Source organism: Diorhabda sublineata, chromosome X (genome assembly GCF_026230105.1).
Source record: "Diorhabda sublineata isolate icDioSubl1.1 chromosome X, icDioSubl1.1, whole genome shotgun sequence".
In the NCBI taxonomy this organism is placed as follows: domain Eukaryota; kingdom Metazoa; phylum Arthropoda; class Insecta; order Coleoptera; family Chrysomelidae; genus Diorhabda; species Diorhabda sublineata.
The window spans coordinates 26,756,417-26,773,089 of NC_079485.1; the positions used below are offsets into that span (position 1 = coordinate 26,756,417).

The following is a 16,673-nucleotide window of genomic DNA, read 5'->3' on the forward strand; positions in this document are numbered from 1 at the left end:
AATAAAAGTAAAAGGAATGTTTTTTTATACGATTTGCGCTGATTTTGACATTAACACTGCTCTATATGAACAATTTTTTACACAGATCACATTTTGATGTATGGATACTTTTTGAAAAAACTAATTGCTTGATGATTTTCGGATATATACTTTAAGACCTACTCCTAAATCTGATTTTGCACCATTAAGAAAAATTGTGCATAATTGATAAAAGCTACCAAATTTTCCCTAAAATTGATTTTATACTTATTTTGGAACAATATATGCTGAAGAAAATTTAGAAAATTGTAACTTCAGCTAAAATTAATGTTAATGCTGACGGGATGAAACAGACCACAAAAGATGAATTATTCATATCAGCTTTGGTCTAATTTATCTCTATTAACAAGGATTCTAATATGTTTTCAAAATTGAACAGCAAAAATTCATATATGGCTGTCTATAAAAGATTCATTCAGAAGTCTAACATATACGTTTTAACCTGACCAAAAACTATAATCTATAGCCTATAATACTGTCCATTTCACTATGCAATCATATCTATATCCAAAGTATCTACATCTTGATCGATGTGACTCGTAGGTGTAAGAGTTGGAAGACGCTGTACACAAAGGAAAGGATCTCCACAAATATAAACATATAAAACACATAGTTGAGAGAGAACAAATATGTATGGATAGAGCAGGGTTTCCACATTATGCGGTGGAAATTTCATTGTTACAGAGTTATTACAAGTGCAGCAAGAGATTAGTCTCAAAGACTTAGGAAAAACAGACATTCATCACTAAGACGCATGCATATTTAGAACGAACCCTTTAAGCTTGTATTATCAAATATATATTATTTAAATTGAAAAAAAAATGAATACCTAATCCCGATACAATTTCGTAATTAAATATATAGAAACACTATCCAAATATAATAAATTTAGACAAATAAATGAAATAAAAATTTCTCGTTGCCTTAATAGATTTGATTCTACGTTGGCCGAGGAACTAAAAGATCATGAAAAAATCATTTTATTTTTTGATACTTTTGGAGTATGTAACAATTTGTCAGTAGGAAACCAAAAGATGTTATTAAACCACCGAAACTCACTAGACTAGAAAAAATGATTACAAAATATAGGTCCGTTAACAACTAAATAAAAATATATAGAAGTAGTTTAATAAAAATAACTGCCCTTTGACGAAGAAGTGTCCCCTTAAAATTCTTTCTATAGGTAATTTTTAAACCGACTTACCACGACAGCTTTCGCGAATCAAGCGTAAGCGGCCACTCCCTGGTGCAACAAAAATCGAAAAACAAAACTGTTGAAAAAATGCGATAGAAAAAACCCAAGACAAAACGGTTAAATCTTATCAGATCAATCACGAACTCTAACTACCTTATTCTTAACAATGACCCTCCCGAATAATAAAAGTTGAGTTCAAGTCATCTATATTATTCTAATTATCCAATTAAACCACGGTACCGATGGGAAATAAACACTTAAGTTAAGTAACAAAGGACTCAAAGCTAGTTAATATTATAGTTTTAAATTGCATGCTTTAATGAATTTTAGTTAGAGGCAACTTCTTTAATACCAATTAAGATAAAGGGATGTTCGACACTTGATGTAGATGTACAGAAAAGCTGCATGTTGAAATTTAAGTAACTATTTCGGAGTAATTTGTAAGTTCCCAAAATAGTATTAACTTGGACGTAAGTGTGTATATTTTGTTGGCTTGTTATTCAAAGATTCGTACCATAAATGTTTAAATCTTGCTTTTAGCTTAATTGGAAGACCATTTTTCATGGAAATATAGGTTTAAGAATAAAAAGTTTTGTCATCTGGTCGACCTTTATTTTATTGGAAAAATATATTCCTAAAGTGTCTGAAGATTGATGCATTATATTGATTTGAAAAAAAACTATGAAATATTTGCAATATTTGCATATCTTTCAACATTTTCGAATCGATTTTTTAGGCATACTTAAATATTTACACTACTATATTGGTTACAATTTGTTAATTATCTTCAATTTTATAGTGGATAGTTAATTAATTGGTCTAACCTGTACTCGCAACTGAAGTCTTCTGTTCATCGATTCCATCTGTTTTTGTCTAGCTTCTTGTTGCTTCAGCCTGTAAACCTCATTTTTCAGACACTTAATGTATTCCACGGAAGATTTAAGGATAGTTCCTTTATTTGGACGGACATCTCGGACGATTTCATAATAAGGATCATTATTTTTCGGCAGAAGCGTACCAAGTTCTTTTATTCTGTCGTTAATATTAAATCTCCTTCTACGTTCAACTGTAACATGAAAAATTTATATTTCAAATTCAATATTTTCACATCAGTTGAATAAGAAAAACTGTTACATTTCGATAAGTACCGTTGAAAATGTTAGTATTTAAAATATCCAGACACGATGAAGTCTGAACTATGTTTCTGTTTGTACTTGGGTTTATTTATGTTATTTCGTTACCCACATGGCATACTTGCTTTCGTAGGCTGGTCTAATTTATTTCATTACTATATAAACAGAGTAAAGGAATGATTCAATTTGCTTGTTTACCGTTTTAAATTAAGACTCATGATACACGGCCACTCTCTAATTAAGAACTGGATAAAATAACTTTAAAATATTATGATAGATATACGAGGATTATCCCAGAAGTAGGTACCTGGCTCGAAAAAGAAAACACAAAAATTTTGGAAAAAAATATATTTATGTTTAAACGTAATCTTCTTTCAGCTCCATACACTTTTTCCAGTAAAATCGTAATCTTAAAACAGCCCTTAACTACCGACATCACCTCACCGAGCCATTTTTTTTAGTCTGGGAACAGAAAATAATCTGAGAGGGTTAAATCTGGCGAATAGGATGCACAAGGCAATTCAAACTTCAATTCATTAGTTTTGGCCATTGCAGTTACGGATGTGTGAGCTGGTGCATTGTCTTGATAAAACGACACTCTTCTTAGCCAAATGCGGCCGTTTTTGCTTGATTTCTTCGCTTAAACGTTACAAGAAGTTCAGATAATACTAGCCGTTGATAAAAATTATTCCTCGCGCAACCCAAAAAACCGACGCCATGACCTTGTCTTTGGAGCCGGTTCTTCCTTTTCAGTTTTGATTGTTCTTTTGTTTCGGGTATGAAGTGATGGACCTACGATTCATCCATGGTTTTGAAGCAGCTCATAAATTCGGCTTTATTTGTGTGAAATAACGTCAAACACTCGATGGAAACATCTTCACGAGGCTGTTTCGGTTAATATTTTAGGTACCGCACTTTTTGAAATGCCTACTATGTCTGCTATCTCGCGCACTTTCAGTCGACGATCATCCAGTAACGCTTTGTGGATTTTCTTCAAAATTTCTGTAGGCGTCACTTCATTTGGTCGACTCGTTCAAACTCTGCTACCCAATATTCTACTGTTTATAACGTGGGCGCAGTTTCACCCAGAGTAGAATCTAGTTCAGCTTTTATATTAGTTGGACTACAATCATTCAAATATTATATTGTATCACATAACGATAATCAGTTTTTTCCATGTGTACAAATTCACTGAAAACCTTCAATATTAATAGCTGCGAAACGAATACTAAACAACGTGGCGTCTTTAAACTTGAAAACATATGCTGTATAGATTGTGTATTTCCTAATAGAGGGGTATTTTTCAAGCAAATACCGCCATCTCTAGGTCAGGCCAGGTACTTCTGGGGTCGTCCTCGTATTCTGATAGTCTTACTAGAGAAGAATTATCGTTTTTTTCCAAATAATAATCCATGAGCTCCTAGTAGGTATCATTTTATAGGGATCAATTTTATTTTATTTTAAAATATGTTTACTATCAAACTTAGAATGTAGTGAATGTCTGTTTACTCGATATACGATATGTGGGTTTTATTGAAACTTCACACACATCACACATAACAAACTCGCGAAACTGCTTCTCTATTTTACTAATTGTTTCCTGGGATATAGGCGGCGAATCAGGAAATTTATCATAAAATAGGCAAATCAATTTGTAGGTTCATGTTCAAGACGAGTAGATTGAAATATTTTTATGAAGAATATCTCTAATTTACATTTGTTATCACAGATTAAAAATCATGGAAAGTAGAAAATTGTATACAACTACATTAGATTTGATACACAGTTGTTCAGTTTTGTTATAATTAGTAGAGAAAAAAGTAGGTGAAAAAACGATATTGAAATTATCTTAATAAACAGAATTAAGAATATTTGTTTCAAACGTAATAAATAAACAAAACCAACACATGGTTATATCGTGACCTGGATAGCATTTGCGCTCTAAACCAGAGTATCTGGGTAAATATTGAAATCGTTTGTACATTTAAATTTAACTTCAACCTAAAATCTCTCTTTCAATAAATAAAATGATTGTTAACAGTAAGGAATAGAATTTGAAAATATAAACAATGTAAAGAAACTCAAAAAACTAACAAGGAATATGACTAAAATTATAAAGTGTATAAATCACATTGTGATAATTGCTGAATCATGAACCATAGGCTAAATAGATCTGGCGAGCTAATTGGAAAGAAAACGAGAAACAGAAATAAATGGAAATAAACAGCATCGTTCAACTTAAAAATAGTTAATTAGGAGCATTTCATAAAAAATTGAATCCCTCATATCAACATAAGACCAATAATTTTGTATTTTTCTCAGAAGTCAAACAGAAGCTAATAATTATAGATACTTCAAATATTACATTTTAAAACTGAATAATTTATAAAAAAATGTTTTTGTAGCCATACCGAATAGTAAATTTCTGCGTAGATCTCAGCGGCGCGATGGATAAATTTTGAACTTGAAGTATAAAATGAATGTAAATGAACAGCACAGACATTTGTAGAGGATCATTGGTAGCTTATAAGTCTTCAGATCGAAGTTCTATACAATAGGAACCACATCGTTTTATATCTAACCTTTCTACACTGATATATGTTTACCCGACTGGAACAGGTTTTTTAGAAAAAAGCAGAAAGTATTTTTCACTATAATTCACCTCTTATTTTCATTTTCACTCAAAAATATACATTGTTCATATATAAGAAAAATGTTTTGTTCAATTTTTTGAGAAATGTATTGAACGAACTTGGATAAATTCGTGACTTGTGTCTCATTCATTAGCTTTAAAATTGACATCTCTTTTTTATTCACTTTTTTTTTTAACCTTCGCTTTTATTTTCCATCACAAAAAACAGTAGATGATCCTTTCTTCTTTAATAATGGGTAACAGCTAAATTCAAACGTACCAGATTGACTGGCGACGAGCTCTCTGGACGGTCAAAAGCTGCAACAACCAGCGATATCATAGAAAAAGTTCACCACACGGTACTGGTATGAAAAGAACGCATTTGCCACATGCTGACTGAAGAGTTATGCTTGCGTGGGCTATTCGCGGTTTAAATGGCGCATTTGCTCATTTTGGAAAAAAGCGCATTCGAATGAATATTTTCCATGCCTCATTGATCCCGTTTAAGCAAAATGTTTCTTGAGATATTCATGGTATTGTGAGAGCATTACTTGATAAGGTAAAGCAAGAAATTGCAAGAATCGAAGATTATAATCTTTAGCTGATATTAAATCGGATTTGAAATGAAGAACTAAGATCAGGATAATGAATGTCACAAAAACGTTGAAACTCTTGAAATAGTATGAGTTCGAAAATGGATTGAACTCAAGCAAATTAGCTTCCAGATTTCTATTGTTAGAGGGCGTATCGATTGTCTAAAGATGCGAATATAACCGTGAGCATAATTAATTGTGAAAAGGAAAATAAATCGAAACGATTAAGAAACAAAAAATTTCATAACTGCATTATGGATTGTTCTTATAATTACACAAATTACAATGAAGGTTAATAATATATAAGAAGTGAAATTAAAAAGTTTTCTGAAGGTAAACGAATATGCTTGTCTGTATACTAAAAAATTTTAAAAAATTGCTTATTGAAACTGTTTTAAGGAAGTTAGAAACTAAGTATTCAGAATAGAATATTATAAAACTAAATAGTTTCCTAAATATTTCGAGATGAAAACTTCCTATTAACAATGTATGTTGTTTGTAATGTATCCCCTAGAGAAGGAATTTTTTCCTATTTCTTGTCTTATCTCAAAATACGAAACGACAATCAACTTCCGATTATTTCTTTAAGGGTTATTCCGTATCATCTAAGATCGATCTAATTATGAGAGAAAATTGGTTCGAATCCAAATTTAGTGATTTTTACTATTCTAAGCCTCTACTTTGACACTTATAACCCCCGCAAAGAGAGAGAACATCGTCCCAAAACTCATTTCAAGTAAATTATCCAGAAACATCAGTCAGACATTCTATATTGTTTGAATACAAAATTTGTTCCTCATAAATAAAAACGAAAACATGATCCATTGTAAAGTTCTTGTCGAGATACTGTCCCCTATATTTCTACAACTGCAGCATTATATTATTTCCAGTGGTGTTGTGTTAATTTTTTTTTATTACCGGAATGCGTATATATAATTATATAGTTTTTCCCCAATTTTCGCCCGTCGCTAGGATCGGCCCTGTATATAGCATAAAAAGGAAAGGAAACGAAAATCATTACGAAACCCATTTTTTATATACAGTAAAAGTTCCTTATTCGCGCTTCCTTCATTCGCGGAGTAAAAAAATGTAACCCAATTTCTATATTCGCGGCTAAAAATTTCTTTATTCGCGGATCTAATAAGTACATACATAATAATAAAAGGATTCCAATAGGTATCCAACCCAATATCCTTTGTAAATTCCGTCAAATGGACTAATAAAAAAATTAAATAGATCTTATAAAAACTTTGTCTAAAGTATGTTATTAAATGATATTGCGGACGACTTTGACATCAGCCGCCTTCGCCGCAATCGGTGTTTTTTAGAATGTAAATAAACATAATGAAAGCAACCTTATTATTCAATGATGAAGTACATATACATATTTTAAATGTTGCTGTTCCGTTCTATGGTAAAAGTCGCTTTGCGTGTTTTATTTTTTCCACTTGCACATTCGTTATAAAAATTGTGATCGAGGACGAGATGGGTTCGAGCAGATAGAATCAAGTGACATTCAGGAATTGCTTGAATCGCAAGATAAAGATTTGACTGAAACCGACTTGGAGGAAATGTTAAATTCACAGCCTATTGAAGAAGAGGCTTCAACAAGCACTGGAAACGTGACATTTAATTTGAAAAATCTTAGTGAAGGTTTAAGAATGGCAAATGAGCTTTGCGATTTCTTTATGGACATTGATCCGTCTATGGAACGAAGCCTTATTTTTAAGAGGCAAATTGCTAATGCGGCTACTCCGTATCAGTCTGAATTGAAGGAGCTTTTAAAAACTGCCAAGCAAGAGAAAGTTACAAAATTCTTCAAACCATTGCCTAAGCCTAAATATAATAAACCAAAATGTTCAAAAACTTAAAAAAAATAAAATTAAACTGAACGATGAACGCTGAATGATGAGACCTTAACCAAGTTTTTACGTAATCATCTGGTTTAAATAATTGTTGTGGTGGGCCATTCATTTTTATAAATAAAAGATTTGCCAGATTTTCAATTAATATTCTATTTCTTTGTTCATTTAAAATAATATTCATATTACTGAATCCGCGCTCACACTCTGCCGAACTGCGAAGTACAATATTTATGTTTCGAATTAAGATTTCTACATCTTCAAGAATTACTTTGCCTCCAGTATCAATATAATCTCTAGACGCATTGATACATTGCATCGGTGATGTTAAATTAAATCTGATGCATAATGACTGGATTTCATTTTCTACGGTCCGCGGGCCGCTTGCATTAAAATTTATGTATGAAATCTTTACTTTTTTAAAATTTTATATTTTTTTCTTCTAATGTTTATTAAAAATAAAATTTAATTCCCGTTGAACCGGTCCAAAAACCGGTTCACGTATTTGTTTCGGTTCGGTTCGAGTTCCGGTTCAGCAGAAAAAAAACGTTCCGGACTCCGGTTCACGGTTCGGAAAAACAAGCCGGTTCGTTCCGGTTTTTGTTCCGGTTCGAGTTCGGTTCAAACCCTAGTTTATAATAATACATATAAAAATTCGTGAAAAATTAGAAGAAAAAATCAGCAATTCTTTTCAATTTTTTCTTCAATACGTCAGGCAATTCTCGTTATCAGAAATCATCTTTAGTGCCGGAACGCGTTCCTATCTAAAAAGGAAGTACCGGAACGACGTTCCGGAGTGTTTCGGCTCGACAACACCACTGGTTATTTCTCTTTAAACCTATATAAGCATAATGTTTTCCTAAATTTTCGAGATATTTGTAACAAGATTTACTCTTGTCTTGCTCCAAAGTCAAGTTATTTTTTTCAGATATTGCCTAGAATTCGAGAGAAGACGTGAATTACTAATAATTTGAAAATAAATACTTTTTAAACTTGGTGCGGTGACGATGCTGCGCAATAGAGATTATGTATTCCAAACGGACAGTTACCGTTATACGAACGATTTTGTTTTGTGTTCCAACGTTTTTGAACCCTTTCCGGGAAGGTTTATTTGATACTTGGTTGATGTAAGTACTGTGCATAGCTAGAGATTGCGCGAAAATATCATTTAACCGCTTCCAATAGACGTTCCAAGAGCGGTCCAGATTAGCTGGTTGGAACAAACCTTATAAATACTACAAAGAGTTTATCAACTTACTCATGTTGTGGTTATCTTTCTTTTGACGATCTTTGGCGAGAGCATGTAATTCGGCGTCACTGAGTGGATAAGGTTCATTCTTAATATTGAGATCACTTCCTGTAAAGGAATTATCCGTTTTAAAGCCATCGGATGCCAGAGAACTGGATTCTAGTGATAATAAGTCATCTAATAAATCTTCAGCCTGAAAAAAATATACAAAATTGATAGTACTCGTTTATTTTTGCTAGTTATATGGTGTACGTCACTATGACGTATTGTCTAGTACTAATATTATGAAATGTATAAAGGAAAAGGAATCAGTGATTTTATGTAAATTGAAAATTGATAATTGTCGCCTTTAAAACGCAGATTATTATCCTCTATTTTGATAATAATAAATTACTCTTTGAACTTCAATTATCTCCAGTGTAATGAACAGAGATGTGGCTTTTGCGTATTTTAATAGTTTGAGATATTTATTTATGATAAAGTCTTGCTTAGACTATTTGGTAAAATAAAATTATTAAAATTAATTTCATTCCCTCTATTTTCGAATTATTGCAGTAATATATAGGGTGTGTAATAAATATGTCAGTTTCCAATTTTACTGATTTTCAGCTTGGTAGGAATTTATGTAACTTCGAATTCCTAAATTGACTGGACTACCATCTGGGAAGAGAAAATAGAACCTGGTTCTATTGTATCACTCACAATTTGCTCGGCCAATTACATTGTGCGTACTCCATCGAGTACTCTGTAGGTGTAATTAGGCCTTTTCTAACAAATGAAACTTACAATGAAATCCAAAATTTGTGCAAGTTATTCTATGAATCAACTTGTTAACGAAGAAGTGTAAGAATAAATTAATGTTGTTAAAATCTTCAAAAAACTATTATCTGACGCCGGTCCCTGTTAAGGAAATATTGAAGGTCGTGTAACAATGGTTCTATAAACTTTTTTGAAATCCCCATTGTAATTTGTTTTATATAGTTATTAAAAATAGATTTATTTCAGAGGATTTTTTACTTCACAATCGGTTGTCTCATTATTTGCACTTCATAATCGGGAATTTATTTAAAAATTATAAAATTAAACAGGATGTGATAATTCTGGGTAAATAAAATTATTATTAGGATGGAGATAATGAAGAACAATACTTTATTATCTCATATCATTATTACTTATATTATTTAATATTTTTTTATGAAAATTGTTAATTTAATACAATACATATAATTGATCATTTTGTTTATTCGAGAATTCTAAATCATGAGAATATTAGTTCCCTCCACCATTATGTTAATTACTCGGGTGCACATCGAGGTGTATTAGCGTGAAGAATTAAACAAAACATTAATATTTCAGTTCAAACTCTCGAATTAATACTTGTCAACTTAAAAGCTCAAAGTTAATTATGAGTTCATTTAAGTTGTATTAATGAGAATAAGATCACGCATCGAGCAAGCAAGGAATGTCTTTCTAAAAATGAGACAATTGTTTACATCCCGAGTACTTGACTTTAAAATCCGGTACCAGATGGTGAAATAGTATGTATACAGCACCTTGTTATATGGAACGGAGACTTGGACCTTTAAGGTAAATTCATTAAGGCGCTTAGAGAGTTTCGAAATGTGGATCTTTCGGAGGATGCTGAGAATTCCCTGGACCTCTCATATCAGTAACGCAAAGAAGTAATGCAAACCGACAGGGAACAGAAATGACAAATACAAACGTGGTCCTGGCAGATGACAGGCTTCATGGCTGAAGAAATTCGCGAGTGGACCGGTTTAGACTCTCAGATGCTGATAAGAAGGGCCAGAGACAGAAATTACTTTGTTGGGATTATCGCCAACCTTCGTTAGAAGAGGGCACCCAAAAGATAAGAAATTTATCAAGGTATGCAATTAACAATTAGTTTAACAATACACAAAAATATTTTTAAATTAAAATTGAATGTTCAATACAAACCGGCAGTTGATAATTTTCACAGCTCTTGTGTGTTTTCTGTCATCTTGTAATCTGTAATTTTATACACACGCGACCTTCCTCCTTCTTCCAGTTTTATTTCACTGAAAGAGTGGATCAGCTTCTATTTCGATAATTTAAATACTGTCAATCGCGTTCTTGGTTCAAAAATGGCGTATAAGTTGAGAATTCGTTATGTCTCGTTCAATCATTGGCAATGCCAGTATTTTGCTTAATATACGCATAAATTTATTGTTCTTGTAGGAAGTAAAGTGAACATATTAAAGAAGATTACCATTAGCCACTTTGAAAAGCACCACGACATATTTGTACCTTTGAACCATTTGATATTATGAGCAATCATGTATAAACAATAGAATGAATCTTTACTCAATTATAAATAAAATAGTTCAAGTAATAACGCCGCAAACTGTAGATTTACAAAAAGTTTAAATTCCACATGGAAAAACTTGAAGAATTGATTTCTTAACTCGAAATGTTTTTCCAGTATTGTTAGTTGGAGAAAATTACGTAAATTACACATTAAAATTTGACGTCGGAGTACTTAATGTTTAAAACCAAAAATTTTCATAATAACAAATACTCTCAAATTCTTATTTCTTAATCCTTTATTCACTTTGAAAAGCTATTTGTTTTCAAACTTTGAAAAATTGCCTTCAATAGAAATCTACCAAAAAGACCCAAATTACTCGTCTTGGTCTTTTACCTTACCTCACCAATTGGCGCTACGGTCCTTGAAGAACCTTGGCTTCCCGTACCTCTCGATGTTGTATTTTTCTCTGCCAGTTTAGGACGCATATTTCTTTCAGGTCCTATTCTACGTTGTCCTGCAATTTTATGCTTGTTTGTTCAGGTAGTCTGCGGCCATCCGGGTTTTGCCGGTGTGCAGGTTTGACTCCTCGACTCTCCAGCATCTGTTAGACGTGACCAATGATCTTAGTCTCGCACACTTGATCTCCGACTGGGCACTTTATACAGGGCGTTAGTCCAGTTGTGTCATTCCTTGGTCTTAAATTGGTCCATAGATACGCCAAAGTACTTTCCTCTCCCAATAGTTGAGTCTCAGTTCATCTCTAGCTGTCATTGCCAAGGTTTCAGAAGCATATTTGACAACTGGGCTTAGTAGTGTACGGTAGATCCTTTCTTTTCTGCACCTACTCAGTAAGCGGGATTTCATCATCTTCTGGGCACTGTAATATGCATGTTTCCAGCTTTAATCCTCTTGTGTATCTCCAGTGCAGTCTCATTGTTTTCAGTTATGAGAGAACCAATTTATGTGACGTTGTCAACACGCTCGAAGATGTTGTTATTTACCGTCGACGCTGTTGGGTCTGCGAAGTCTAGGCTGCGCGATATGAGCATGTACTTCGTTCACACTGAGTCCTGCTCGATTAGATTCTTCCTTGAATGTCTGGAAGTCCTCTCTAAGCTCTATTCCTCTTCTGCTCAGCAGGTCAACATCATCTGCGTAGACCACCTTCTATCTTAATCGGTTGAGTAGGGCTCCTCCCGGAATGGTCTGCAGCCTGCTAAATTTTCTGTCCAAGGTCAGCTTGAACAGAATACAAGAAAGAGCATCACCTTGCTTCAGATCTCTTCTGAAGTTTAATCGGCGGGATGTTCTGCCGGCTACCTTCACCTTGTAGTTGGTGTTGCATTGGGTCATGACTACCAATCTTAATGGCTTGTCTGGTACACTAAGTATACTCAGTGTTTCATAAAGGTAGCGTCTTTTTAAGTCTTGGTCTTTTACTTATCATTATTAATATCAGGTCTAAAACTGAACCTTGATGGACACCAATACTGAATAGTAGAGTCGTAGATATTCTTTAGATTGTTCTGCCAAGTTTTTGTCTATTTTCGAGGAGGATTTAAACCATTACAAAGAAGTAGTATGAATGTCTTATGATTGTAGAGTTTATTCATCATTAAAGCAATAAAATTTTTTTTATCGGCATTTCTGCTCTTTGTTGGGTAAAAATCCTTGGTTTTTCACTTTTTGTGAAGTCCTTCTTTACATTCGGCTATAGCAAAGTAAATGCTTCTGTGTGAAATATTTTGGTTTTGAAAAATGCGAACTATATCAGGGTTAAGTATTTTATTTCCAGCTTACAACTTACAACAATAGTTAAAATCTAGGTGTTGACGCACTGGGCCAAAAATTCAACTTTCGGGCCAAATAACGTCAGTCATTAACATGGTATTAATAAGTTAAGTAGTTACCTACTCAGTGTTAATTGATTACTTCTGACCCACTTTTTCTGTTGCAGTATTGTATTTAATTTTGGAATAGAAGAAAATTATTTATTCTCAATGCTATTTGATTTTTACTTAAATTAATTGGAATATTTCAATATTAGAATATAAATCCTTTGATTGATTACTTCATAATATTACAGGCCTCTTAAATGTATTCTCTTCCCTATATTAGAAAAAATCTGGTTTCTGTTCCTTTTAAAATCTGAAGCACTATCTCTGTGTTTAAGGTTAAGAAACGTGTTATTTGATAAATAAATGCCCACCCTAGTTTTCATTATCTCTAAAGTAAAACTTTTCTGTTGTTTGACTTTGTAGTGTACTTTAAAAGGTTGTATTGACACTATATCGTCTATAGGTTGTTTTCTTTGAATTTTTGGCGTCATATTTCAGGGCTTTAATTTGAGATCTCTTAAATTATATTTTATTTTCAATGGTTATGTGATTTTATCACGGCATCAGCATGATTATATAGTTTTCTATAACATTCAATCAACAATAAATGTTCAATACGAGTTAGGTTACATAATGTTTGAGACGAATACTTAGCATAATCGTTATTTCTGTTAAAGTGGTACAAGTTAAATATGTAATTGTAAAAATTATGCTTGATGGCGGATATGCATTACATGTTGCTGGTTTATAGTTTTTTAAGGTCATATTTGGATTTTCGAGGTCAAAATCGTCGGGTTAATAATTACTCATTTTCATAATTTTAATTCAGACCAATAAGTAGGTACACACGTTCCAACTGCTCTCATGTTTCCCATCACCATGTTAATAATACCTACTGGTCAAATCAACCGCTCATCTGCATCGGTTATAACAAAACAATGCCTAAAAGCTAGAGGAAATGATAAGAGGATGTGAATATCAAATATTACCACTCAATGATTAAATTCTGGTAAAAATTCTACTGAAGTTATTGAAGCGGTATTTATTTATATTTCTATTTGTATAATAGTGAATAATGTACCTTATAACTGCGCCAGTGTGATAAATTTTTGCGCCCCTTGCAAAACCATACAGGGTGTTCTGGGATTAGTGAAAGTAAAGCTGTCACATAGAAAAATTCTTCTCATACGACCCGAAGTTAGTTATAGGCCTTTAAGTTTGCGAAATCAGAACTTATAATTGAGTATTTTATCAAATTAGACATTCGAACATTATGTGTTTGACGAAATAAATAATTTTACACTACTATCTGAAGGTCAACAGCGGCGCATGCCCAATGATTAACAATTCGTAATTTCTACAGGGACATCTACAATTTAAAGATAGCAAAAATGAATTTTTCAATCGATTTTTTAACCGAAAGGTGCTCTTTGATTAACTCGATAAAATTTATGGTTTAGGAGATATGTAGATTTTTAGATCGTTGTACATACCAAGGAAACATTTCACCTTAAAGAGACATCCTGAAAAAAATGATCATAAATTGTGATTATTCATTGAAAACACGTACAGGAGGTATTAAAACACAATCAAGCATTTCTAATTGAACTGCATACTGTCAAACATCGTGTTACTTATATTAGGTAAAAATTGAAATGTAGAAAAATTTATCAAATAAAAACAAAAAAACCATAATAAATGTTCGAAGTTAGCATCTTGCAATTCTACACAATTCCGAGGTTTAGGGAGGTATTTCTTTGAACTTGGAAGACACACGTGGTTCATGTACGATGGAGCCCCTCCCCACTTCTTAAATGATGTAACAAATCATCTAAATAACATTTTTTCTAAAAGGTGGATTGGTTTCAGTTCCATAGACTCTAGTGTAAAAGTGCAAAGTACTTACTTCGATATTTATGAAAGTTTTTTTTTGTTTTTTTTGATAATTTGCAAGCTAATCAAATGAATGTTTGTACATTTTTTTCTTAAGTAAGTAACACGATGTTCAAGAGTTTGTAGTTGCATTAGAAATGTTTGATTGTGTATAATCTTCCTGTAAGTATTTTCAATGAATAATATTGAGTCTCTCTTTGTGGCGAACGGTTTCCTTAGCACGTACAACGATCTAAAAATTAACTCTAAGTAGATTTACAAAATGTTTTAATTCCACACCGAAAAACTTGGAGAATTTTCATATTAACAAATACTTTCAAATTCTTATTTCTTAATCCTTTATTCACTTTGAAAAGCTATTTGTTTTCAAACTTTGAAAAATTGCCTCCAATAGAAATCTACCATAAAGATCTAAATTAGACACGCAATAACAAGAGTAGACTCTGTAGTACTAACTGAATCCTGCAATACCAAGACCAAGATCACTTATCGTGCTGCAAGACCAAGACCACAAATACAAGATGAAGACTAAGACTACCTCGTCTTGGTCTTTTACCTTACTATCGCCTAAGCCACAAATTTTCTAGAGTTAAACAAAGAGTCCCAGAACACCTTGTATAAGTTATATTGAATATTATATTAAAGTATTATCATATTAACATTATTTTTTTCTTTCGTTGTCGTGTAAGTAGCTCCACCCTGTATCAAGTGGAGTACAGGTTCTTCTCTATTTTAAAAAGATTAAAAATTTTATCACGGTAGTCAGTGACGTGGGCTGAGAATGAGGCAAATGTTAAATTTACATATATAAGATAAACTGAAATGTAAACTACGGAATTTCAAATTATAATTGTATTACAAAAACAATCAATCTAGCAGTTGTGATATAAATTTAATATGGTACTGGAAGCGTTAGCCTAAGTCAAACTCGGAGGAAGAACAATTATTGAAGTTAATAATCAATAATTCAACTTTTTCATGAAAAATATTACCAATATTCTTCATAGATCTCCTTCGATGATATTCTCGATACATTTTTTCAGTTGTTGCTTTTTACGTCATATACACAACATTCAAACATTGTGTCACTCATAGATATCTAGTATATATGTATTGTCTATGGGTAATAATAAGAAGTGTGAGTTTTCGAATAAAGTTTACTACACCTTGACGAGAAAATCCTATGTAGGAGCCCTCAGAGTTAAACGACGGGACTTAGCTTGGGCCAATGTTGGGAAACCCGGCCTGGGCAAACCAATAGTGGCCAAAGTCTGGTTGAAGTCTGGGTAACTTAGCTCCGGCCATTCTACAGTCAGCCAAGCCTGGCTGAACTCTATGTAACCTTATCTCGGCCATCCCATATTTACCCAAGCCTGGCTGAACAGTGGCAACCCGACCTCGGCCATCCTATAGTCAGCAAGGCTTGGCAGAATTCTATCTAACCCGACCTTAGTCATCCTATAGTCAGCAAGGCTTGGCAGAATTTTATCTAACCCGACCTCAGTCATTCTATAGTCAGCAAGGCTTGGCAGAATTCTGTACAACTATATAAAGATTTGCTCTAATATCTCATCCTTAATAGATAGACAATAAAAAATAGAATGATAAAAAATAGTATCATTTTTAATTATTTAACTAATATTTTCATGTACATTAATTAGTAGAGTGCATTAATAGAAATTTGTCATAAAACTATAATTTTATTAACAATATATTAAAAATCTATTATTACAAGTAACCAGCCTGGCCCAGGGTTGCAGACCAGTATTGGGTTTATCTAGGCAACCAGGCTTGGTTCAGGCTTCCAAAACAAGCGAGGAACATTGTTATAATCCCAAAATTCCACCAAATTTGAGCCAATAATGACTTCCAAGCTAGGGCCAGAGTTGTACATACTTGGCCCAAGTCTGGGCCTATACTGGGCCCATCGTAAAATCCTATATGGGATG

At 32.9% G+C, this 16,673-nt stretch overlaps 1 protein-coding gene across 3 annotated transcripts in view; it reads right to left on the reverse strand.

The window, feature by feature from the left end:
• The window catches only part of LOC130451255 (transcription factor EC), a 134,954-nt gene that overhangs the window by 7,034 nt on the left and 111,247 nt on the right, over nt 1-16,673 (reverse strand). For all 3 annotated transcript variants that reach the window (XM_056790159.1, XM_056790160.1, XM_056790161.1), the window contains 2 exons: nt 8,713-8,896; nt 2,059-2,300 (listed from right to left, as the gene is read on the reverse strand). In XM_056790159.1, the coding sequence (XP_056646137.1) occupies nt 2,059-2,300; nt 8,713-8,896 (426 nt within the window). The remainder of the gene's footprint in view (nt 1-2,058; nt 2,301-8,712; nt 8,897-16,673) is intronic.